Source organism: Sebastes fasciatus, chromosome 2 (assembly GCF_043250625.1).
Source record: "Sebastes fasciatus isolate fSebFas1 chromosome 2, fSebFas1.pri, whole genome shotgun sequence".
NCBI classification, from domain to species: Eukaryota; Metazoa; Chordata; class Actinopteri; order Perciformes; family Sebastidae; genus Sebastes; species Sebastes fasciatus.
In genome coordinates this window covers 31,041,716-31,068,760 of record NC_133796.1, presented here as the reverse complement: position 1 = coordinate 31,068,760, position 27,045 = coordinate 31,041,716, and the positions used below count along the sequence as shown (strand labels likewise).

General features: G+C 39.3%; 1 protein-coding gene across 3 annotated transcripts in view; it reads right to left on the bottom strand.

The window, feature by feature from the left end:
- The window catches only part of furina (furin (paired basic amino acid cleaving enzyme) a), a 102,937-nt gene extending 79,050 nt beyond the window's left edge, over positions 1 to 23,887 (bottom strand). The window contains exons 1-2 of one of the 3 annotated variants that reach the window (XM_074619000.1): positions 23,699 to 23,887; positions 13,936 to 14,261 (exon numbers count right to left, since the gene is read on the bottom strand). In XM_074619000.1, the coding sequence (XP_074475101.1) occupies positions 13,936 to 14,145 (210 nt within the window). In that variant the 5' untranslated portion in view covers positions 14,146 to 14,261; positions 23,699 to 23,887. Of the gene's footprint in view, positions 1 to 13,935; positions 14,262 to 18,024; positions 18,176 to 23,189; positions 23,634 to 23,698 lie in introns of those variants that run through there. The other 2 variants (XM_074618991.1, XM_074618983.1) reach the window with 2 other exon arrangements.
- Positions 23,888 to 27,045: the final 3,158 nt, after the last annotated feature.

Here is a 27,045-nt window from a genome sequence, read left to right as displayed (position 1 = left end):
TGTGCAGAAAGTGTGCCGTTACTGAAACACTCGCTCGTGGTATGAAGGCTACACTGCCGATCTGAAATGATCCTGCATTCTTTGCAAGTTACTATAGTGGCAACAACTAACGTTTATTTACTTAATCGATTAATCTACCGCTTATTCTTTTGCTTATTCAATTAATTGTATGTACATAATACCCGTCTTATTCTATTTTAGCTTGTTTTTATTTTAATTCTCTTGGTCTTAGAAGTTGTTTAGAGATTATCATTATTATTATTATTATTATTAAGTGGGTTTTATTTTCCAATTAATGTAATGCATTCTATTCTATTTTATTTTTATTTTATCTTTTATAATGTGTTTCTCTATGCTTTTAAGGTTTTATGTTTTATTTAATCTATTTTTTAAGATGATTTTTAGGGCTTTTGGCCTTTATTTGATAGTACAGTGCTTTATTTGATAGACTGGAAAGGGGAAGAGAGAGAGAGAAAGAGAGAGAGAGAGAGAGAGAGAGAGAGAGAGAGAAAGAGAGAGAGAGAGAGAGAGAGGAGGCGACATGCAGCAAAGGCGACATGCAGCAAAGTCTCTACTAGGTGAGCTACCGGGCGCCCTTATGTTTTATTTAAAGTGTTTTAAATTGCCTTGTTGCTGAAATATACTATATAAATAAACTTGCCTTGCCTTAATGGCGGAGTCGATTAAAAGTAAAAAAAAAAAAAAAAAAAGCTCAAGGTGAAATCTCCAAATGTGTTGTTTTGTACCAAAAGTTAAAAACCCAAAGATATTATGTTCTCACAGTGATATGTGACAAAGAGCAAACAACAAACCCTTAAATTTAAGAGGCTGAAACAACATCTTTTTCACTATTTTTGCTTGGAAAACAACTGAAACGAATAATCGATTATTTTTCCATTTCAGCTCATCTTGCTCACCTGCCCTGCAGGTTTAAAGCGTGTAAGCTATACAAAAAGGCATAACACACTTAACAAGTAGATACTTTACCCCTCAAGAGGTTGTTTGTTTGGTTCAAGTGATTTTGATTTCCAGTTATTTTTGTTAGAGCAAAAATGTGATGATCAGGAACTGCAGCCTACTGCTATTATTCCAACTACTATTATTATCACAGATGAGCGTAACAAAAAGTCCTTCTTTCCATTTCAGTGCTGACATTCTTCAAATACCTCAACCTCTGTCTCTGTGTGCGTGTATGTACATGTGAGCATGCTCATATTAAATAAAAGCCAGAGAGAGATGCGTGTCCATGTATTTTCACGTCCCCTCAGCACATCTGGCTCTTGTTACAGCCCCTGTGACCTGTGTGTGGTTGTGCTCCATCCCAGCCCCCAACGCTCCTCGGTGGGAGAGCTCAGTAATGACTGAGTGCTGCTGCAGTTCCCAGGACCCCCGGCAATATGGGTGTTCACTGCTTTGCTCCAGGCCTCCTGCTGACCAGTTTGTTGTTTTTTTCCATCGTTGTCTTCAGGGTGATGTTTTAAGGAGAACGAGCGAAGCCAGACATTTATGTCATCCTCAGGACGTCTCCAATAACACTGATTCATGCTCTTGTCTTCTCAGGACGTTGGCCTTTAGTGCTATCACTGTGGGGCTGTTTCTCTGACAAGATAGCAATTATTGGTTTGACCTGATGCTGCGACCTTTTGATTAATAACGTAATCTAAAAAGATAAACACATACGGGGTGACAAAATGTTATCAGTGGCAGAGCTATAATGACAAACAGAGCTGGGAGAACAAATCTCTGGTGTTTCAGGCATCAGATATTGTTTTCCTAACTTTTGGGAGTGGAACAGATTATTCTATAGAAATGCAGCATCTACACGTATAGTAACTACAAAAGGTTGCTTAATAAAACACCTAAACGAGTGGCCAGAAATCCCTTATATCATAACATCTGGAGGGTTCAGGGACACAGAGAAAAGAAAGCAGTGTACTTGGACATAATTAAGATCAGACTGGAAGCTGTTCTCCCACATTCAGACTTAACACCTTCTGTGTACAAAAATAACACGGTTAAAGGTGGATCAGACGAAGCAAAGACAAGTCTCTTGTTGCCCAACTTGTTTTGCAGCGGCATGAAGTGTGTAGGCGTGATGCTATTTTGTTCCGTGACTCCAAGAAGCTGCGACTGATGGATGACGACAGACCGACTGAAGTTCACTGCTCCGAGCTCATTTCTTTACTTCTTGTTTTACCTACGTTGTTACCAAGCTTGCTGCCACTAAATCATATTCATACACCGAATTCAAATGTGGCATACATGTTTTTCAGGACCAGCTCCATTACTAAGCATTTAACAAAAAGTAAATCTCTCTCTGGAGATTTGGGCCAATCTATGATCTGCTACAGAAATGAGTAAAAAGCCACTACAGTAACATGTGCTCTGTAAATACTGCAGTGTGTTATATAATGCATGGGAAATTCAGGTTCACCTTGAGAAGTTATTGGATTTCTGAAATGCAATGTCATCTTTTTATATACTTATACTACAGCTGCACAATTAATTGAATATCAATCGCGATCACGATTTTGGCTTTCCACAATTAAATGAACATGATCGACTGCGATATTGATGTTTAAAGTGCGTGCTCCGCTCATCGAAAACTTTAACTAACATCCAGCCACGAGGGGGCGATGGACATGATTTATAATATTAACGAAGATTTCCTCTAACACCATTTTTTGGGCTTTGAAGCTTCGGTGAGAAATATTCAAATACATATTCGAAATTCGATGACAGCGATATCCGTCTGAAAATAACTAATAATAAATGTTGAACATTTATTTCGTGGGCTATTTGGGGATTTATACTTTATTATTAAATACTTAATACAAAAAAAACATACCACATACAAAAAAAAAAAAAAAAATGAAGCATTCGAATACTGATTTGGAGGTCGATAACCATGATCAAAGCTTTGAAGCCTCAAAGCATTCGGGTCAGCCCTAATAAACTGTATTACAATGCTTCAAGGTAAGAGAACACAACATATAGGCTTTTGTTTCAATACACATAAATATAAATATAAATAAAGTGTAGTTTAACAATTAAGATTCTTACATTTCAGATGATCAAAAGCTATTCTAATATGCTACATCAGTTGCATTGTTTTGTGGTGGTAATGGTTTAGGATTTAATTTTGGGTACATCGGCTCCACAAAACTTCCTCTCAACACAGAAGTCTCCAGCCGAGCAAACAGGAGAAGTCAATCTCTGCAGTTCATTAACTTCCAAAGAAGAGCGGCTTTGCACTGAGATGAAGTGAGATCTGGGTCTGCTTAGTGAGAGAGAGGCTGGAGCGTGGAATAAAGGGACGGCAACACAAGGACCAAAGATGCTGCAGAGATGCACCACTTTGCTGCTGATCAACCATACCGAGATGAGAAACGATCTCCCTCTGGATAAAAAGTCCAGCCTCCTAATGGTTCCGCACCAAACAAGGGCCCACATCCAACTGTTCGACTGCGAACTGTATTTGCACTGTTCTCGTTACTGCACTTCAAAGCGGGCACCATCTCTGAAGGGACATGCTACACTGGCTCTATAGGGCTGCACACTCGGCTGGAGCCATCAGCTCTCATTGGCTAAAGTAGGCCAGAGCCACGGTACACAGAGGGGTGCGTTAAAGATTAATGAAGATATTGCACGAGTAAACCCGCTTTACAAAACATGCTTAAGCGTAATTAAATATTTAGAGGTGGCGAATTATATAGCCTATGTGTTTGAGCCACGTGTTTGACTCGAGGACCCTGGAAAGGCCCTCAGGGGATAGTAACATATCACGGATGAATAGAAACCGTTTCAATAGCTGGTTTTCATCCAAGTTTGTGTGACATATAAACTGCATATCATATATGATTATTAAAGAGGGCAGAATCAGCAATAAATGTATTAATATTGCAAAAGTGCTCTTAGGCTCGCTATGAGTCTTCTTTTGTCAGTAAAGGAAGTGTTTATCGTATAAAAGGCGTTCGTCATATTCATAATGATTCAGTGATGTTTGCTCCACTTTAAATTATCTGGCTTCACATCTCCTACATATATTAAACGGGCTGTGCTTCCACAGTTTATGGCTCCTTTTGTGTTTACATTAGAATATCGTAAAACACGTCTTTTTTTAATGACCTTCAGAGCATAAAGTATTGCAAATATTAGCTGACTGAAATGAGCAATAACCCTCTCAATAATAATTAATTCCTGAGAGGCTGGCTCCATTTTTCATGTGGGCGTATTTACCTACCCGGCTGCATTTATGTTGAAGAAACCTTATTATTCATCTCAATGCAGCTGCGGGATAAACGCAAATAAGTGTGACATTTTCGAAAGCTCATTTCACACTTTGCAACAAAGTTAGATGAAACAGGTGCCAGCATCGTGTTACAGTTAGGAGGAGAGGCAAAGAGGTCCTGAAAGGGCTTTATGAAGGCCTCGGTGAGTCTCGCTTCTTGGCAGATGACTTGGTGGCAACGCAGCACAAAGGAGAGGAAACACCTGTGTGGGATGGTACAAATCACGCAGCGCAGCTCATTTCAGCGCTCAGCAGGCAGCTTCTTCTCCCATCATCTGCGGGCCAATCATATCCTGTCAGAAGATTTTCCAGTAAATTTCTTCAACCCCCCTTTTTCCCCGCAGTTAATTGCTTCGCTTCTCCAGAGTCCAATTATGGACTCCATACCTTCAGCCTCTCATTTCTGCTGTTTTCCAATTCACTCCGGTTGTACTTTGCAATGACGTTTCATCAGAGAGATGGGTGAGAAATAATTTAACCCTTATCAAGCAGAGCAGGAACAACAGTTTAGCAGAGCCTATAAATCGAGGTGTTGCAGTTTACACAATAAAACCTCCACAGTAGACCTTAAACAATTATACATTTTTGCAGGTGAGCTAAAAAGCGACAACTTCATAACAAAGTTGAGAAAACAGAGATTAAACAACCTGTATTTGTAAATTGCATGAAGTGATTACTTCCAGTACAAACCCTTTCAAACAAGTCACCAACCACTTTCAACAAAGATGAATCGTTTCAAGTCAACAAAACATGCTTCCACACCCCGTTCTGCAAACTACAAACCACATTTATTCAACCGAGCAAATACAATTAATTGAACTGTTCACTGCTGACAAGACAGGTTAATAAAACAAAACACAAAATAAACAAATAGAGACATTACTCATGCCCATGGGGTGTGACCTCGGTAATTATGTTACCGCAAATATTGTGACACAGAAAAATGAAAGAATAATGTCTGGTGAGATTTCCTTTACTGCCTAAGAGAGTGGAGAAAAAACAAAAAACTGACCTGAAGTACTGCTGCTTCACAAAGTACTGCGTTGTAGCTTAGCCTAGTTAGTTTAACCAAAGTTAGAAGTCGGTCTAAATATACATTTAGATATGTTTTGCTTCCCTTATGTCAGCAAATCATATATCAATGTCATTTGCCTGGCCAAACTTTTCTATGAGACTTGATTTTGTCTGGGATTTTAGGGATATTTCAATAATGAAATATAGCTTAAAATCATATTTTTTCTGGGAAGGATACATAATGGCATACTGGCTGTGGTAGCCTAGTGAAATGAATGGTGACTCTGTGTGCTAAAATTAGATCGTCTTGCGTGCAAGTATGATCTGAAAGCACCAAAAGTCACATGCAAATGGTGTCACATTATGTCGATAATATTAAGGCATTTGGTAAAAGATATATCTGATTTTGTCAGGCCCTATGGGGAAGGACTTTTCATTTAAAGTATAGCCTGTAAAACATATGAGAGAAGTCCAATCAAATTGGGAAGGAAGAGATTACAAGTTCAACCCTCCCCCGTATCTATCTTTTCTTTTTGTTGTGGTCTAGATTAAAGTGAAGTTCTTACAGAGGTTTCCTTTAAGTGCAGCGCTGTGTCACGAGTTACAGATAGGCGAGTGTCATTTCATATACTTCATCAGAACTACAGATATCCATCTCTCTTTTGCTCCTTCTTTAATCTTGTGCTGAACAGAATATTAATCATCCTCATAAAAAGGGTCTAACCACTTCAGACAGGAGGGAAAATAGGCCAAGATGGTGCCACGGAGTACAGTGGGGGCACAGTGTGTCAAACACAATCCTCCCTTACATGCAAAGCCCCGGGGTGGACCAGCACAACGAGCTCTGAAGGCCTCTAAATACGAACACAGACGGATTTATCCACCGCCAGTAACAGGAACCGCTGCTCTCAAGAAGGGAAGTGACACGCTTCTGAGAAGTGCTCCATTTTACTTTGAAGTGAGTGTAGTAATAGAAGACTTATTTATTTATTTACACTTTTTTTCTTCCACCTCTGGTTGTGAATAATCAAAGACAGCTTCTAAGGAAAATAAGAGATTGATTTTGCATCCTCTAAACACGGTGTCACGTAAATTTTACACCATTTTTTGTTTTGTCGTGAATGAACGAGAGTAACCCGTTTCATATTCCGGGAGGACGCAGGAAACAAAACTTTCTTTGAAAATGGTGCCATTGTCACACCTTATATAACACCTCCTCATGACACGAACTCAGTAAGGTTAGGAATTTCCCCTGCGGTGATGATTGGCTCAACAGTGCGATATGTTCAAAATTTCCATTTAACCTGATTTGTTTACCTGCGTTTTTTCGACTGAAATGCTTTGGTTGCGTGTGGTTGCTGTGATAGGGAATATCCGCAGGAGTTAAAATGCTGACACAAGGTAGAGTTCTTGCTCTGGATAATAAATTATTGAATTTGTCCTCCATTGTTGTTGTTCAGCACTTGTAGCCTACATGTAGGCCCCTCCTCCATTGTGATTGGATGGCTGGGTAGAAAAGTGACAGTGACGATTACTTTACCCAAAGTTTAAGATTTTTCAAGTCTCTTACAGCGCAGAATAGACGCTCAGCGCCTCATCACGCTGCTAGCGTTTGTAGCATGGTGTAAATATGCGCCGCTTCCATTGCAAAGAATTAAAAAAAATTTGAACATAACAGTTGTGGCGGTCAATAGTGCGGTATTGCAATATTGCAGATATTGTGACAGCCCTAGTGCAGGTAGACTTACCTTGATCATGTTAAAAACTAAAACTTAATCCCTGAAGCACACGTTTAAAGTTGTTATAGCCTAATTGTGATTGTGCCGCTTTACTTCTCAACAATGACAGTAATGTCATAGGTTTTTTTCATTTTCAAACAAGATTAATACCTTTAATCAAAAGGCTGTAAATTGCTCATCAAAAGGCTGGGCCAGAAAATAGTCCCGCAATATTGCAAAGAGCGAGTTAAATATTGAGACTCTGCTTCAGCATCAGAAAGGGAACTTTCATGAGCTGCATACAAGATGGACGAGATGGTGAAAGCCTGAGGCCACAGACTGAGAGGCACAATGTCTCAAAACACATGACTGACCTAAAAAAAATACAAAAAGAATCCATCTAGCAGTTAAACCAGCAGTCATGCTTAACAGATCAAATAACAAAGGGCTGCTTTTGTTGTAGCAGCGAACACAATTGATATATTTTTCAATTAAGCTTTTGATCCTGTGGCCGTTTCATCCATTTCACAGATTGCACTATAATGATTCTTAAGGCTCCTTTAACTTCTGTCAGTCCTCCTTATCAAATCACTTCTACTACTAATAGCAGTCCCTCTAATCCAATTTCACTATTTATTTAAACACCGGCGTAATGGAGATGCAATTGAACGTACGACGTGGCACAAAAAATGTGAGTTGCCCCTGAAAAACTGCAGCGCAAGCCTGATGATGTGGGCAAGAAAAGGTCTTTAAAATGTAAAATAACCATCCGGAGATGCAAGCTGGCAGTTAATACCCATTTACCACAGTGTGAGTCAGCCGTTTCTCCATTTTATTACTTTAACTTAGTTTTAATTATTCCCCTTGTTCTAAAACGGCCCTATAATGCCGAAGTGGCGTCAAACTGAGAGGTGTAATCCATTTGCACACCACTTGGTCACGACAACCTATTACTATTAGCCCAGTTCAGTTCAGGTACATTCATATTGATATTCTTTACTGCCATCATTCTAGTGCAAAGAGAAAAAAGGAGGGATTTTAAAGCCATATGACAACTGAGGGGTGATTCAACAGGGACAGTTGGTGCATCAGGTTTTTTTACATGATTTGCTGCTGTCAGAAAATGTTGCCTTAAAGTTTCCTTACTGACAAGAGACCAACGCAACTGTCACATTGGCTAGCTGGCCTTGATTGATTAGTAGTGACAGAAAAAATGTAGAGACTTCAAGTGACTTTTGTTTTGGCCCCGACACACCAAACCAACTGTAAGGACCCAACATCAACAAAGACGGACAGATGCATCACATCAGCCAGATGACTATGCTCCTAGTCTTCAAAACATTATGGAAAGAAAACTAAGTAAATAATCCAGCCAATCACTTTCAGTCATTGAGGAAATACTATTGCTTTTTAGGTCGCTTTTTAAGTCAAATGTGAGGACTAACTGCTTTTCCTTGTCTTAAAATTATAGCAAAATTATCATCTTTGGGTTTTGGGTTGTTCTTGTTGACTCTGACGGGCATTTATCACTATTTTCTGACATTTTATAAACCAAACAATTAAACTGATAATGAAAATAATCATTAGTTGCAGCATAATGTAAAATGTAAGCAGATAAAGACACATAAAAGCAATGAAAGAGTCGTATTGTATCATTATTTAAGCAAAATCATACAAAAAAATGATGTGATGAGCAACATATGGTGTTCACAAAAATGTGTCCACTCCTTCTAGACAACATGCTGCATGTGTCATGATGGAGGATTATAAAAGCTGACGTGTTTAGGGTATATACGGTGTATGCATACCATAGTGTGAGTGGATGAGTGATGGCGAAATAAAAACAAGCGCCATCAGAGCTGTAAAACCTGCCCAGCTGCAGTCTTTGATCCTCCCCTCAAGCTCTCCTGTCTAATTCCAACACCTGCACACAGCAGCAGAGTCAGACTCACCGAGCCGGCCCGGCCACACAGAGCTCACAAAGCAACTCTCATTCCCCCTTAGCTGTAGGCAAAAAAAAAAGCTGAACACATTTGTTTGTTTGTTCCCAGCACTAAAATAATGGCTTCATTTTAAAGTACAGGAATGCAGTCGGGGCGGTGCAGAAAGTATGCAGGAGCATCTTTATTTCAGTCATCACTTGTGGTTATACCTCACCTTTCAAAGTTAATGAGCGGAGAGAATGCATTAATAACCTGCCAAGGGCTTAACAGATGTGACTGTTCCATGTCATTTATTCTGACGTTTATCATGGCGATGTCATGTTGCCGGTTCTTATGAGTCCAACAGAAAGCAGTCACCTTAATAAGGGCTGCAACTGTTTTCATCATCAGTTCATCTGTGGATTATTTTCTCAAACAATCAGAAAATGGTGAAAAGTGCTCATCACAGCTTCCCAAAGCCCAAGATGACATCTTCAAATGTCTTTTTTTTAAGGAAATTAAGGAAATCCAACAAAACATTCAGAAACTGGAACCAGAAATGACTCAAAATGATGAATTGATTATGAAAATTGTTGCCAGTTGTTCTTCTGCCGATCAACTAATCAATTAATCGACTAATCGTTGCAGCTTACCAATGTTATCCAGCATCTAAACTGATGTAGCTGACTTTATTCATTTTCTACTTTTCTTTTCAACACTACAGGAAGCTCCTCAAGTAGAGGAATAACTTGCATAAATGCACAAGGCGGTTCTTCTCTCCAGCAATGAATCTCTCATGAATTTCTGTTTGATACTTCAAACTGACTTTTTCATTTGGCACCAGCAGCGTAACACGTGCACATTAGGACAAAGGTTATTTGTTTTATTATTTTTTAACCAGGGACAGTGCACAGCAATTAACCTTTCAGTTTCCACCTCAATGTAAATGCACCAGAGTTACCTAATGAGCCGATTCCATCTGCAGTCCCTGGGCAGGTTGTTATAAATTAGTGACATAATAGAGTTGGGTGATTAGACGAATATATTTGCTATAGATGATTGGCTGAGTAGAGCGCCGGCTGTTTTATTTTTGGGCGACTGTTTGGGTGATGTTTGTCATTTTATTTAGCCAATTTGATGGTCCACCTCCGAAGGTCGAGAGCTGCTCAGCGGACAGAGAGAGACATCGGGGAAAACAACGTGCAGAGCCGGCATATTTTCACATCTCACTCAGGGTTTATCTCGATCAAACAATCAGAGTTGGTGATTGTTGGAAAGACTAACGATGATGGTTTTTGATGATCTCCAATCATCAATCCGCCAAATCCTACACACTTTAAGTTGATGTTTAAAGGTTATGTAGTTAGTGCTCTGTCTTAATTCATTAGGAAGACTATTCTGGTAGTGGGTGTCTCTGACTTAGAAGACTGTTTGCCCAAACTTCCTACGTCTGAACTGTACAACACAGTCCCCTCTGGTAGTTGCCCTTGTTGTCCTGCCGCTGCTATCCTTCCACATTATGAACCGACTCAGTGTGGGCGGTGCGAGGCAATGCAAAACCTTAAAGATGAGGCAAGCATCTGCAAAATGTTTAAAACTATCAAAATTAAACAAGTTGTACTTTTGTACTGTGTGGCTATGGTGATAACTATTGGCCTTTCAGTCAAGTGTTTTTAGTGTGTGTTTGTAAACTGGTTTCAGAGTTGTCATGCTTGCTTGTGACCAGCTTGTAAACTGTAGGCTGCCTCTGTTGTTAGGTATGGTCTCATGTGCCTAAAGTTAGTCAGGTTGAATTTGATAGTACTGGCGTGCATTTTAACATGATTGGATGCCTCAGCAGCACAAGATGGTTTCTGTGGTTATTTCCAGGTCAGGTCAAGCTCCTTAGCGATGTGGTGGTTGGTAACTGGGGTTATTTTAGCCCTCTTCTTTAACAGGCACAAACATGTAAGCTAGCTCATGGATCTAACTTATGAAGCAGGTTTAATAAGAAGAATCACTGCTTTGAGTAAAATCCCGGAACATCTGTTTTTACTTCAGTCGATGTTTCACATTTGAGAGAGCTCAAGGCTTTACTCAGCATTTATCCAGCTAACTTTATTAAACCTGCTTCGTGAGACCGGCCCATCTTAAACGCTGCGTCAGGGTTAGCTCTGGTCAAGCACAACAGTCCATTTACCCTCCTTCAAAATATCGTAAAATGGTTTTAAGCAAGTTGCTGAGACCACACAGCTCCTCGTCTGCAGGACGCCGTTCTGCAAGTACATGGGTGTAATTGCTTTGTCTGGAGTCCTCGCTGTTCACGGGCAATACATAGTTTAAGGATTTATATGTGTAGGATTACTCATTAGTCTGCATGCTGTGATTCAGAGCACAAATAACATTCCTGGTCATGACCAGTAAGACCATATGGTGCAAAGCAGAACACAGCTCCCTGGAAAAGTGCTGCGACTATGGAACATGTGCACGAAGAGCTGCTTGTTGCTGTCTATCAGAAAACTTCCCTCACATTCCTACGTAATACTATAATATATAAATCTCATTTAGTGCCGTGTCACACTTACTGCAATTAAGCCTGAAAGTCTTATAAAGGCTTTTATTGTGCAATCTGTAAATTACAGCTCTATTACTGCTGCACTTCCTCTAAAAACAATTTTGGAGGAACAGACGATCAGAAAATGTCGCTTGTGGAAAATAACTTGACATTTGAAGTAGTATTTTAGTACAATATAGATATTAGGTTTAGATACTTTGACATTTGATTTAAAGAGTTTGTGGCTGAAGCAGGAACGTTACAGCCTCAAGTTTTTGGTTTCGTTTTTTTGTTGAGTACAAAGTACGTACATCCAAGACCGAAGCAGATATTCGTTGCCAAAATTGTGTTGGTAAAAAGCCATAAAGCACCTCCTATTAAGATAAGTGACAGGTGAACAATAGTACATGAGACAGACTCTGTATGGCTAACAAATATTTAAAAAAAACAACTCCTGTAGTCTTGCTGCAGTCAACAAGTCTCACATTTTTTTAAGGGGAGGATGTGACGATGTTAAAGGATAACTTGGCTAATTAGTTTTGCACTGAGGTCAAACAGGAAGTGATAAAAGAGGGATACGTCAGTGAAGCATACAGGAAATGTTTATCCGCCCTCACGCCTACTGTGCCTGGAAAGCTATGGGCAAAATAAGATCTTAATATTCTAAACCGTTCTCAAAATGGAAGTTGACTGAAAACGTATTTTAGCTCAATCCAACTCTTGTCAGTCAGGAGATAAAGATCAGACAGCGTCTGGCGTTTGGGAATTTGAACCGTTTTGATCCAGTCGGTATCAATGTGATTACGATTATTTGGAATATGTCTGAACTGTGTGATTTTTAAACAGAGAAATAAAGTGCTGAAGTTCACCTCACTCTTCTCAAACTCTCTCTCTGCTGAGTTTACATCACGGACCCTGCTGGCCACGTCTCTCTACCCTCTGTTTCACAGAAATCTGGCATTTTCATCTGTTTCTTTTTGGCTTTTACAAACAACTTTCAGCATAAATGAGCAGGCAAATAGTTTTTTTTGATAGACGTTCACCGTTGCCGTTAAAATCCTTTTTTTCCAAATGGCGACACAGTTCTATCAAAAAACTAAACTAACATTCATGGTTTTGTCCACTATTTAATGCTTACGTTATTAGACATTTGTATCGCCTTTGTAGGTTTCAATAGTCTTCGAATCTGTTCCCAGCTATAGATGTAATTGTGTTTGTGACTGTTGACTGTGGCTTTAGACTACTGTCATAACCGGTTCACTAATAAGCAAACAGCCAGGATGGAAAAAAACAATCTGTTGTTGTGAGACTTATGTTTGATCTCTGCATCGGTACAAAAGCACCCTGTTTCATGTAACACCACTGCCACGAAACAATGTGCATACAACTGAATGAGCTGCAAAAGATCCAATGAAGCACTGACAAGATGTTCAGTACCTGGTGATCCCATCACACACTACAGTCACCTCTATACTGGTTTTCACTGTAACTGACTAATCAGAGAAATAACATCTGGAATTATTAATAATTTTAAAAGATTTTTAGTGTTTTGTCTTTGGATGGAAAAACAGTGGGAAAAAAATACTCTTACTGTACTACGATCTCTGACAGCTGAGCCAACAGGAAACCCTGATTAATAATGAAGAATCATAAATAACTCATAATATTCATAAATGAGCACATCTGGTTATTGATGGGATGCAATAACACAGAAGTTAACAAGTCAGATATAATACACAGTAAGGGCACACTGTGTATTAGAGCAGCAACCTTATGCAACCTTTCAGGAGGCCGATGCGTCCTACATTTGCATACAGTAGTCAAAATAGTTGGTTTTATTTACCACATATGGCCCTGCATCACCCCTGGGGCTTTTAGGGATGCACCGATCCGACTTTTTCAGTCACGATAGCGACACCTGGGCTTTGGTTATCAGCCGATACCGAGTACCGATACCAGTGTCTAATTAATAAGCTGTATGCCTCACTGTGTGGACGTGACTGGGATCATTCTTTTATGTGTAAGGCAACACCAGGCTTGACTTAAATATTGTTTTCCTAACTTTGTAAAACAAAATGTAACAAATGAATATAAAATAATTTAAAATATTTTTTTAGTAATAAATCATATACCAGTAACTTGGTAAAAAAATCTTCAAAGTTAACAGTAATTACAATTCAGGTGTAAACCTTTTTAATGCGGCAAAAAATTGGTCAAAACTTAAACGGGAATTAAAATTCCTGTATGTAATGTCTATAGTATATAAACATAGAACTGAATTGAATAGATCAGCCCCATTGTCTAGGATACCCGATCCAGCTAGTTGAGTCAGCCCGATATCCGATCCGGTATCGGTGCATCCTTAGGTGCTTTCTCATTATATCTAAACATTATACCAGGATAAAAGAAGCAGGATAGAAAACAAATGAGGAGCCAAAAGTGCAGCTTTTTACTTACATGTCCGTAGTTGAGGAACCCATGTTTATTGGCAATTCGATCAGCTTCCTCCTGACCTCCAGGTATGTTGACAGCCCATGTGTGGGTGTAGACCTTCTGACCCAGTGCTGGTTCCAACCCAGAAACCAGCAAGACCAACAGGGGCACAAGTAGCAACTCTAGCAGCCTGAGCCTGCGGCCTACGGAGGGACACGGAGGGCCAGAAGCCATGGGTTCTCCTAGTACAGCACAGTCTCTGAGCACAGCGCCTCTCCGACAGGCCGGGGCTGCCCACGGTACATGCAGGTGCACGGAGAGACAAAGAAGGGGGGGCAGTCACAGCTCACCTGACAGGAGACAAAAGAAGAGACGAAAATAATCAAAGTTTAAACGTCGTCACAGTTTAGAAAGCTTGGTGAAGGTTAACAGTGGTGAGTCATTCCTTATAAACTGAGACACAAAAGCAGACTGTATGACTGTATGAAGCCAGACAAACACAAATTTTAAGTTTTGTTCTTCCCCTTTAGTTGCTTCATTGTTCGGTGGAATAAGGAACAGAAACAGGAAATAAACTTTTTAATAAACTTGTTTTCAGACTTTAAAATGTTCTGTAACTGAATGCTGACGCACCAAAATGAAGACACATAATGAATCTGTTTTGTTCACCCTAACAGCAGTTTGAACCCGGCGTGCTACAGCCCGGCAAAATACAGGCAGTTGATAATCCCACAGGAAGCAGCAAGCGGGACGTCAAGACCAGGCCTGATGTTGTGGTCAGACACACAGCAGCAAAATTTGGCGTTCACACCCCCCGTGGGAGGATACGGTAGACGAAGCTTACGAAAGGAAAATGCTTAGGTGTAGTGGGTTTGGCAGAGGAGGTGAGAAGTGTGGTTGGAAAAGCCAGACTACGCCCTGGATGCTCAGGGATCACAGCAGAGTCGCCCTCACTACGAGGTGAAGCAGCCACTCCAGGGTGGATTTTAAATGCCTCAGACAGCCGCTGAATGGCTGTGGCCAAGGAGAGACCATACTGTACACACTTAAAGTGTCACAGAAAAATGTTTTGACTACAGTATTCAATACACCGATTTGATTTCTTTGTAGTGCGCTGACACATATGTCATCACCGAGTCGTAAGAAAACACAATCTAATGAATAAGTCAAAGCAATATATCATGCGAGTATAGCAACAGACGCCAGAGCTCATGGGGCAATTGGTTGCTGCTGGTACCATTTTGCCTCTAAACTGTTGTTTCGAGGGTCACTCTGCTGAGACCATTATCCCAAGTGCTAACTCTATTGTAACCCCTGAATTGATGGCACTGAATACAGTGCTCCTATTCTGTGTTTCCTACTCTATGCAGTCACATTTGTTCTCCTGATTCAAGTCTGGTCTACTGCAAATCAATCCCTCTCCTGTGTCAGCCTTCCGATGAATAACAAAAACTCTAATTTAACTCACTGTGCCATTATGCCACACGCAACATGAACTAACAAGCTCCGCAAATTTTCCCTGAACAGTTTGTTGTGGAGCAAGAGGTCGCTGAGACATTCATCATTAACACTTCATTGTTCATTTTGCTGCCGTTTTATAACTAGACCAAATCTATTCACTTAATAATAATAATACATTTTATTTGGTGGAGCCTTTCAGGACACCCAAGGACACCTTACAAACAGTGTCTGAAATTAGCACCCGCCAAATGCGGGTAAATTGTTGGCAGTGGCGGAGAGAATCGTCAGGCCATCCGCCACTTTGGCAGGTAGAGAAAACGCTGGGGATGGGAATGGAGAACCGGTTCCAAGTTGTCTGATTCCTTGGCATATCATGCCTCCGTGTCTACCGATTCCTCTTCGATGCTTTCTGATTGTCACGCATGCACAATTAAGTATACGCACGCAGTATCATGTTTCAGTTTGTTTGGGACCGGAAACATGACGGAGAGAAATAAAGTGCTCAAAACATGGCGTTACTACTAATAAACCTGAGGGGTGCCCCTATTTGTTCCCTGATAATGCCACACTGAACAACAAATCCATGTTGAAACCAACAGGAGGAGAGTTAGTATTGTTGTAGTATTGTTAGAGTTAGCAGCAGGTGAGCAGCACAGTCCTGCTTGGTTAAATAACGAAGCTATTAACGTTCAAGCTCTGCTCAGTAAAATGAGTATTGGATGAAGGTAAATTACAGTGTTCAAATGTAGTCTCATAAAATTATGTTTTTGGCAAGAAACTTGAATAAATCCATTTGTTTGACGGGTATGTTTTCACAGTAATATGAAATAGATAATAGAGAGAGAGAATTATGATCTGTTTAAGTTCCTAACACTAACTCTAAGAAGCTTATAATACATCATTATATCTACTGATGCCAAGATTCTTTTTAATCAAAGCAAATATTTAGATAATCATCAGCATTTGAATTGTGTGTTTTTATAGATGACAATTGCAAAATACAGTACAGTACTGTGTACCGGAAGATACAGTGTAATTCGTACACTGTTATTTACCATGCATATCATATTTTTTATGTAAAATATATCGAACATTGAATGACATCAGATCTAAAATGTCATTCCTTCATTTTGCGCAGAGATTTCAAAAGTGGCAGATAAAATTTCTGCCACCGTGGCAGGAATTGAGAAAAGTTCATTTCAGACCCTGCTTACAAACATTAAATAAATAGATAAAAATAGCCAAACACAACGAAAACACCAGCAGAGCAATCATAAGAGACATTTATGCGGACTTAGACCCCGATACCTAAACTCATACATTCATGAACCTTTTCAAATGAACATCTGGTCACTGTTTTATTTTCAGCTGTATGCATTTACTTAAAAAGGCCACTTTTGGGAATCTGTTATAGATTCTTTATTGTTCACGTATAACACGTATATTTTGTTTCATTTAATTACACTTGTACAGGTATTTGCGCTACATGTACAACTTCCGTTGTTTGTTGGAGTTGGGCTACTCTTCTGTGTACTTTTACAAATACGTCAACAGTTTACGCTGAGCTTTGATAAAATGTTCCCTAATTAAAGTATACTGAAAAAGCAACGTTTCAGTCACACAGCATTCATTAATTTTGATATAAATTGCCTTGAATTGCTCGGTTGCTACTGTAAAAATCCCTTTGGAGGCTGATTTTTCCCATCTGGCTGGTTACTCAGACATTTCAAGGAACTCCCTCGATGATATCACTTCTTCTTTTGCACACATTGTTAAAACAAATAACAGCTACTGTAGATCCCCTCTCCCTTGTATTAATGTCATTTATCATTTATTATTCTGTTATTAATTACATTTCACAGCACTATACATGTTAAGCCATATACTGCAGACAACCCTCAGATTTTTGTTATAAAGAAACCCCATTTGGTCCGTGGCAATTCAAACCAATACTTAAATCCCTTGTACCCTCTGCAACAACCTGTGTGGAACTGATGGACATAAAACTACTGAAAAGACCTGATGACCAGTGCACTGTTAACAGCAAGTAGATGTCTAAAGGGTTAAGACAGACTTGGTTCAATGTGCTGTGAAGCTACATCAGCGATCAGCGAGCTTACAGGTCAGCCTGGCTGTGAGTCGGTACGACAAGCTGCTAATCCCCGTCAGGCATTTCAACAGTAGATGTTCGTTTCATAATACCTGGATAACTGCACAACAGAGACCAGACTACAATATATAAAACAAGCGCCATGTATATTAAACCAGGCCGAACAAATCGGGTGCCGTAAGTGTCTCTCAAACTGTTTTTAACGTGCCAACCTTCAGTAAAAACCAAATCCCTCCACCACCTTTTTAATTCTTCCTAACTGTGCAGTTAAGCCTATTTAAACACATAAACACAAATCAGCCCAAGTTAAGTAGCACGGATCCACACCCAACATTAATTACATGTTTACGTTTTGTATCATCTACTCTGTTACTGTACTGACTTTGAAGACAAACAACATTTGCTTCCCGGCTATTTAAGACAATGTTTGTTTAAGTATTTATCAGATTTAAATTAAAATATGTTGTGTATGAAATGTTAAAATACAGCATACAACAAGAAAAAGGAAGAAAGCTAGAGATAAATCTGGTGGCATAACTCACTCAACTTTGTCCTCAGTCCGTCGATGCAACAGGTAAACAGAGCGTGATCGTTTCCAAACCTCTGTTTGATTTGCAGACACACACACTGACTTTTAAAGTGCAGACGCCTGTGACCTCATCTGGCTGCTCAACCACTCAGTTTCTTTAACGTCAGCGTGAAAACCACACGCCATGGCGTAACAACTGCCAGCTCCTTTACTGTGCGCGAGAGACAAGGGAGAAGCGGAGCGTCGCGCTGTGAGTGGTCTTTAGTGTTACCACAGTAAATGATACCATATGCCAGCGTGTGATAACAGAAAAAAAATACACCAAATTATAATTAGCCAAGTATCATTAAACTCAAAAGGATAATACCAGCCTCATTACCGAACTCATCAGCACATTTTAAAAAGGAAACAGTTTACACCTCATCGGTTTATTATTTACATTTTAATGAGATAAAAATGCATTTAGCTCAAATGCATATGACCCTTTTCTTCCACTTAAATATCTCATAATAATTACTGCCGGCTCTCGCATTGTGACACACATGAAATCAATATCTCAGTGCAGGAACGCTCAGATAACCTACAGAGATTTGGAAATAACAAGCTGTGTGTGTGTGTGTGTGTGTGTGTGTGCGTGTGTGTGTATGTGGCAAACTGATGAAGAGACTAAAAATATTTATAACATTAATTCAATATGCCATAAACAACACTTGAAATCACACTGTATGTACAGCCAAGTAGTGCAAAATATGACTGAACCTCAGTATATATAGAGAGGTATTCTCATGGCAGATTGGCAGTATAAACAGAGTTTATCACTATTAAACCAACATCATCATCCTCACATGGTGCCTAAGTGTTACACGGGCAGCAGACTAAAAGCCTTAATTCCTCCGGTTCAGAGGAACTATCCCGGATACTATGTAGGATTCAATTATCACTACCCTTTAATGAAGAACTGGAAATGTGTACATGGGCTAACGCTTTACAAAGCCTCGACTTTACAACACATTGTCTTTAGTGTAATTGCCAGCAGCAATTCAACATTAAGACAATAATTATCACAAAGAATATGCTTTAAAAGTTTTTATTGTTTGGTCTTTTGGCTTCCAAATGAGGTTTTACATGTTTGTCTTGTTTACTCTCTCAAATTTGTGCTTATCTGAATCTGCATTTAAATGAATAACATCTTGTAAATCTGCATCACAGCACTTATTCTACAATTTTAAGCTAGGGTCTTAATAAAGCAAATGTTTTGAATCTTCACCATGCTTTCTGTCCTCTGTGTGGCTATGAATATTTTAGATGTTAAACTCAAGTGATCAATATTGTCGTGTATTTATATTCTAATGTTTTCAAAAAGACAGTTATCATATGGGATACAGCTTTTAGGCAAACAGGGACACAAACGCTTTTGTTATTTGCAGAAGTCTCTTTGTACGCATTGAAGGAAGCCTCTGGATGACACACAGAAAGTAGGACTCATGATATTTAAACCTTTCTACCTTCATAGATGCTTTTGAATTAGATTCAACGTGTTGTTCATTAAAATATGAACAAAAGCAGTGGCACTGTGAGAGCTCTGGGACTCTGTTGGAAGTCCACAGGTGCTCAAAGACAGTGAGGGGGAAAAAACAGGATACAAAATGGTGGGAATGCACACCTCTGGAGAGTTAGATAAATCCAGATCCTGACACAATGTAAGAGTATAAAAGCCTTTATTCAGGGTGTCGAGAAGCAGAAAAACACCTTTGTGTTTCAACTAACACCTCCTTCGCCACAGTTTGCCCTCCTGAATGAAGACTCTTAATGACAGGAATGGATATTTACTTCTCTCTCTCTCTCTCTCTCTCTCTGATGGTGTAGGATTTCACCATTTTGCTTTTTATTTAATAAGAATGTAAACCTGCTACTTAGTCGTTGTTTTTTTAAAAGTACGCTACCAAACGTGGCATCACCACAGTGTAGTTGTTCACAAAGTATTGAATGTGTTTTGCGATCATCTTTGCGAGCTAAGTCTTATTCTTGTAATGGAAATGTTCATAATAAAACATTTGAGGTTTAATGGGTTGACTCTCAGCTAGACTAATTTAAGTGCTTGCAAATGTCTGATCTTCCGTTTTTCCCCGGCTTAATTTGTTTTCACCCAAGCGTTTTCATCTATCTACTTATTCAGACTTCCTGCAGCAATGGTCACCATTAAAGAGGATATATTGTGCTAATTTTCAGGTTCATACTTTATGCATTTTTTATACTTTATTTTTCTCATACCGGCTGGGTTTCAGCCCCTACATTCACCATCGGTCTGAAATAGCGCAATATTGACAAGCCAACCGCCACAACCGCTATGTTTACATTTCTTCTTTAAATTCTTTGCAATGGGTGTGCCGCATATTTTGCATACTGTATGTCCAAAGCAAGTACTCTACCTTGTGCGGACATTTTTACTTCTGCGAATATTCCATATCATAGCAACCAAACACCCCTCCCCCTCAAATCCTAGTCTGCTCTGATTGGTCAGCTGGCCCACTGTTGTGATCGGTCAACCGAACCAAACTCTTCGGACTCCGCTCTAACTAGCTTTGTTTGAGGGCGTGTCAAACTAGCCGCTAGGCAGGCATTATGCAAATGTGTTACTTGGTGACATCACCACGTTACGAAAGAAAAGGCGGGACTTCAAGCAAGGCGTTTCAGGCAGTTCAGGAGCAGTGTTTCTGTGGGGGGAGAGTAACTCCCTTTGCTGTGGACTTTGGGCTTTGTAACTTTGCAGAGCTTTTACATGCACAAACAAACTATACAACACACTAAAGGAAAGGGGAATAGCACAAAAGTACAATAGGTCCTTATTAAAGACAATCATACAAACACTTCCATAATGTTTTCTACTACACAGGGAACTCTAGAGTTTACCCTTTCCCAGTTTAGTTTTTCTGAGACGAGAAGTAGTACATGCATTTCATTGAGATGCTTGTACAGTAAGGCAGTGCTCACTCAACTTTAAGACACTACTTATCATACTGCACTAGCAAGCAGCCTCACACTTACTTTCCCAGCAATTTGCATTGTGTATTTTAAATGCCTTATTTTCATTTGCTACATGTAACTGCACGCAAGGGAATTAACAACCTTGTTTTAGAGTTTATCCACAATGATCGGCAGCTCAGTATTGCCTCACTGGAGAGGTGAAATTACAGTGTTGGGTGTAGTGGAAGCACAAACAACACATGGAGGTCAGTTCCCATAATGGAGCTCACTTATTTCTAGGCTACTGTGACACTAAATAGCTGAAGCTCAGTTACACAGGTTAGTTTAGGGCTGTCAAAGTTAACGCAATAATAACATGTTAACGTAAATTAGTTTTAACGCCACTAATTTCTTTAAAGCATTAACGCAACTTGCGATGTTTAGGTTGTAAAGGGCTCAATTTTAAAGCTATCCATTGATACCAACCATGTCATACTGGTTTGTCGCGAAGGCTGTTAAATAACTCTCCAAATTTATGCTAAAGTTTGGTGAGGAAAAACTGTCATGGCCATTTTCAAAGGGGTCCGTTGACCTCTGACCTCAAGTCATGTGAATGAAAATAGGTTCTATGGGTACCCACGAGTCTCCCCTTTACAGACATGCCAACTTTATGATGATTTGGGGCAAGTCATAGTCAAGTCAGCACACTGACACACTGACAGCTGTTGTTGCCTGTTGGGCTGCAGTTTGCCATGTTATGATTTGAGCTTATTATTTTATGCTAAATGCAGTACCTGTGAGGGTTTCTGGACAATATTTGTCATTGTTTTGTGTTGGTAATTGATTTCTAATAATAAATATATACATACATTTGTATTAAGCAGGCATATTTGCCCACTCCCATGTTGATAAGAGAATTAAATACTGGACAAATCTCCCTTTAAAAAAAATCTCTCCTACATAAGGTACAAACACTGAGCTGAACACGTGCAATGTAAATGTGCAATAATTATCTGATGGACACTTTGTGCAATAATCTGGCAAAACTGTCATCTCATCAATATACATATTGTATTTTTATATTGTAATATTTGTATTGCACTATCTCTTTTTTATTGTGTTATCTTTTCATTAGCACCTATGGGATTGTCACAATCTAATTTCGTTGTACTACACAATGACAATAAAGGGCTTGAATTTTGAATCTTGATTCTGAACAGATAAAAAAAAGTGTAATTATTTTGCTATTAATCTTGGACAATCATGCAATTAAATATGTTAATGATTGACAGCCCTAATTCATATCAATCCAGGTTATGCGTCACCAGATAATAAAGAGTAGACCACAGTCAAATCAGTCTGACCAACGACATCAGCTGTGTTTTGCATTGATTTCTCCTGATGTCAAAGTTCAGTCCCAAAGGAGTCTCAGTGGCATGTAAATAATACTCGAGCATAACATTAAAAGTAAAGTAAAGGTTTTGTAAACAACAACAACACGTACTGTGCTTTAAAGTGACACACTGACAGCTGTTGTTGCCTGCTGGGCTGCAGTTTGTCATGTTATGATTTGAGCATATTTTTTATGCTTAATGCAGTACCTGTGAGGGTTTCTGGACAATATTTGTCATTGTTTTGTGTTGTTAATTGATTTCCAATAATAAATACATACATGCATTTGTATTAAGCAAGCATATTTGTCCACTCCCATGTTGACAAGAGTATTAAATACTCAACAAACATCCCTTTAAGGTACATTATGAACAGATAAAAACATTTGTAATTATTATGTGATTAAATATGTTAATCGATTGACAGCCCCATATATATATATATCAATCCAGGTTATGCTTCATCAGATAATAAAGAGTAGACCACAGTCAGCTCAGTCTGATCAACAACATCAGCTGTGTTCTGCATTGATTTCTCCTGATGTCAAAGTTCAGTCCCAAAGGAGTCAACGTGTTATGTAAATAATACATCAGAGTACAACATTAAAAGTAAAGTAAACGTCTTGTAAACAACAACAACTCGTACGGTGCTTCTTTAAAGTGACACAGTTGTAGTGAGCAGCTGAGATTACAGCCTCAACAGTCTCAGGAAAGGAGGAAAACTTCTCCGGCCTGCGACGCTTTAACAAACACTTTAATGTGTGTGAGCTAAAGTTAAGAGGTTTAAACACACATCAGCTGAGAGAGCAGTGGGTTGACTCACCTTCACACGTTAAGTCCGTGACAACAACACGTAGTCACACTGTCTCTGAGCTGATCCTGATGATGATGACTCCTCTCCTCTCCGCTGGACTAATATGTCTGAAACTGTTACCGCAGACGTGATTAACGTAAAACTTGACACCGTGGTAGGCTGTGTCTGCTCCAGGTGCCTCCCCTTTTCTCTCTCCTCTCATCCAGCCCTGACGAACATATCCGACCTCACATTTCACTACTCGCTTCCTAAGCTGCCAGAGCAGCATCAGTGTGGAGCAACACACCAACACGGTTGTTCTCGCAGGAAACAACCACAGAAACCGGACGCAGCCTCGACGTCACCTCACCGACACACACTACCTGACAGCAAGCGGGATCAACACGACACCGTGTGGTCCCGTCCTGTCCGGTGCGAGGGTCTCCGGTGGTACCAGAAAAGGCAGAAACTCGCAGCCAACCAAACAAGTCTAAATACCATCTGGAGCAGACAGGAAACTTACACTCAGCTCAACTTACCAGCTTCCGTTTACATCCTGCTCGACCACCACCACCGGCTTGTTGTTGTTGCGTCTCACCGGGCGGCGTTAGGACCGACGACGGCTCGGTGAAGCGACTGAAACACTGATAAGAGAGACTCGCTGGTTATAAATAGTCATGATACCGCTTCTAGTGAACCGCTGAGTGGTCCGTACAAGCCCCAGGAAATACGTCACAGCCGCCGTGGACACAGTGGAGACGAGCAACACCTACTAACCGGCCAGCAGCGCTGCGACACCACCACCTGCTGGACACGGGCGGTACTGCACCCTGTAAATCATCACACTGAGGATGACTTAATGAGACTTTTACTTCCAGATGGATGGGTTTTTTTAATAGTAAAACACTTAATAGATGCCCAGTATGATGCCACTCATTGAGAGAATGGTTGTTGCTATTATACACACAATAAAACAGTGGTTCCCAACCCTTTTTCCTTCTATCATTGAGTAAACTGACAACCCCTGACCAAGTGACATATTTTATGTGTTAAATGAGACATTTATTCCCAGATGGATGTTTTTTTTTCACTTAATAGATGCCCAGTATGATGCCATTTTCATTGAGAACATTTTTGTTGTTGTTGTTGTTGTTATACACACAATAAAACAGTGGTTCCCAACCTTTTTTCCTTCTATCATTGAGTAAACTGACAACCCCTGACCAAGTGACATGTTGTATTTTATGGCGGCTGACAAAATGAGACAATTATTCCCACATGGATGTTGTTTTTTAATAGTAAAACACTTAAATAGATGCCCAGTATGATGCCACTTTCATTGAGAACATTGTTGTTGCTATTATACACACACACAATAAAACAGTGGTTCCCAACCTTTTTTCCTTCTATCATTGAGTACACTGACAACCCCTGACCAAGTAATATATTTTATGTATTAAATGAGACATTTATTCCCAGATGGATGTTTTTTTTTCACTTAATAGATGCCCAGTATGAAGCCATTTTCATTGAGAAAAATGTTGTTGTTGTTGTTGTTGTTATACACACAATAAAACAGTGGTTCCCAAACTTTTTTCCTTCTATCATTGAGTAAACCCTCTCTAGGGAAGGGGGGGACAAAGGAGGACGGTCTGCAGGATAGATAATAATGCCTACAGTGCACTTTAGACTAAGTTACCCTGCACTATACTCATTTTTAACAGTCTCTTCTGCACTTTTTAATAGCCGTGTATCACAGCTGTTACCCTGCACTATATTCAGTTTTAACAGGTTTCTGTATTATTATATCTGGTATATTTTTTGTACTTTGCACCACTAACTTTTTTACTGCCTTTTTACTAACATGTTTTGCACTATGGAACTGTGATGCTGGAAACTTGAATTTCCCTCAGGATCAATAAAGTTACTATCTATCTATCATCTATCTATCTAAACTGACAACCCCTGACCAAGTGACATATTTTATGGTGGCTGACAAAATGAGACATTTATTCCCAGATGGATGTTTTTTTTTAATAGTAAAACACTTAATAGATGCCCAGTATGATGCCATTTTCATTGAGAAAATTGTTGTTGCTATTATACACACAATAAAACCCTACTGTATCCCTCTATCTCTCTCTCTCTGGTACATGATTGTTTTTACACACCGGTAATATTTGCACTATCTGTTTATATCATGTTTATTTTTGTTTATAGCTTATATTGTATACTGGTAGAATTTAAAGTTTTGTATTCTTATTTTATTCTAACGTTTTTATCTATTCTTTTGTTATTATACTTCTTATTTGCACCAACAAAACCAAAGCAAATTCCTAGTGTATACCTCTTACACCTGGCAATAAATACGATTCTGATTCTGATTCTGATTCTGATTCTGAACAGTGGTTCCCAACCTTTTTCCTTCTATCATTGAGTAAACTGACAACCCCTGACCAAGTGACATACTTTATGGCGGCTGACAAAATGAGACATTTATTCCCAGATGGATGTGTTTTTTTAATAGTAAAACACTTAATAGATGCCCAGTATGATGCCACTTTCATTGAGAACATTGTTGTTGCTATTAAACACACAATAAAACAGTGGTTCCCAACCCTTTTTCCTTCTATCATTGAGTGTTACCACCTGGCTCAAGGCTGGCAACTAAAAGGGAGGCCACACAGATATATCAATATCAAGTCATTTATTTAACTCAGATTAACAAACATATCAACTAACTGGTAGGGTGTGTCAGTAGGAGAGAGATCAGTCATGTTAGTAGTGTGTGCATGAGTGAAAATATGGTGTAAACTAACAACCCCTGACAAAAAGACATATTTTATGGCGGCTGACAAAATTAGACATTTATTCCCAGACACTGAATAGATGCCCAGTATGATGCCATTTTCATTGAGAAAATTGTTGTTGTTGTTATTATACACACAATAAAACAGTGGTTCCCAACCTTTTTCCTTCTATCATTGAGTAAACTGATAACCCCTGACCAAGTGACATATTTTATGGATATTTCACATTATAGTCGATGCATAACAATAGTTATGTTATAACTGTTTGTATAATAGTTACAAACAGTACAGAACAACTGATAAACTGTACAATTAACCCAAATAGTGAACTTCATGAAGTTTGTGTAAAGCGAGCGATTTGTATGAATTTTGGGCAGATTATTTCCTGTGAAAATTACATCAGAGATGTGTTTTCCTGTTATTTTAAGGGACTTTTAATACAATTCTCTCTATTGTGTATTTTCTTTAAATGTGTAATAATCATTCATATTTAATAGGCTTCTTTTTTTTGACAAATGTAGTGTTTTCTTCTCCCTGACGTTTGGCCGTTGTTCCATCAGCTCTTTGGTTGTTTTAACTGTGTACTTTTCTAATGCAGGACGAGGCTGTTGAGAATATAGATGGTGTTCAGGTCTTCACCGTGCCCATATCCTGTGAGATTTGTTTTAAGTCTGTATTTTAAATAATAATCCAAACTTTAAAAATAACAATTTATTTTACTTTTCCTAATTGAAATGAAATGAAATGAAGAATGAAATGCTGAAATTCAGACCAACTGTTTATTTTTTTTAAGTTATCTTACAGCCCTGAAGATCAAGACAGCCTCGCGACCCCTAGTGGGAACCACCAGTGCAATAAATTGACTTCTTTTTTAGAGCCACAATAACCTGTTTGGGGCCCCGGGCAAAACATTCTCCAGACATTCCTCCCTCCCATTGTGCGGTGTGTATGTACCCTGTCACCTCCAAGGTTTCACTAAGCACCATGTGGACTATACATGGCAGCTTCATAATTTCTTTCCCCAGACTAACCAGTGGCCTACTCTTACGTTGGTCCCAGGTTTTCTGTGTGTCAGA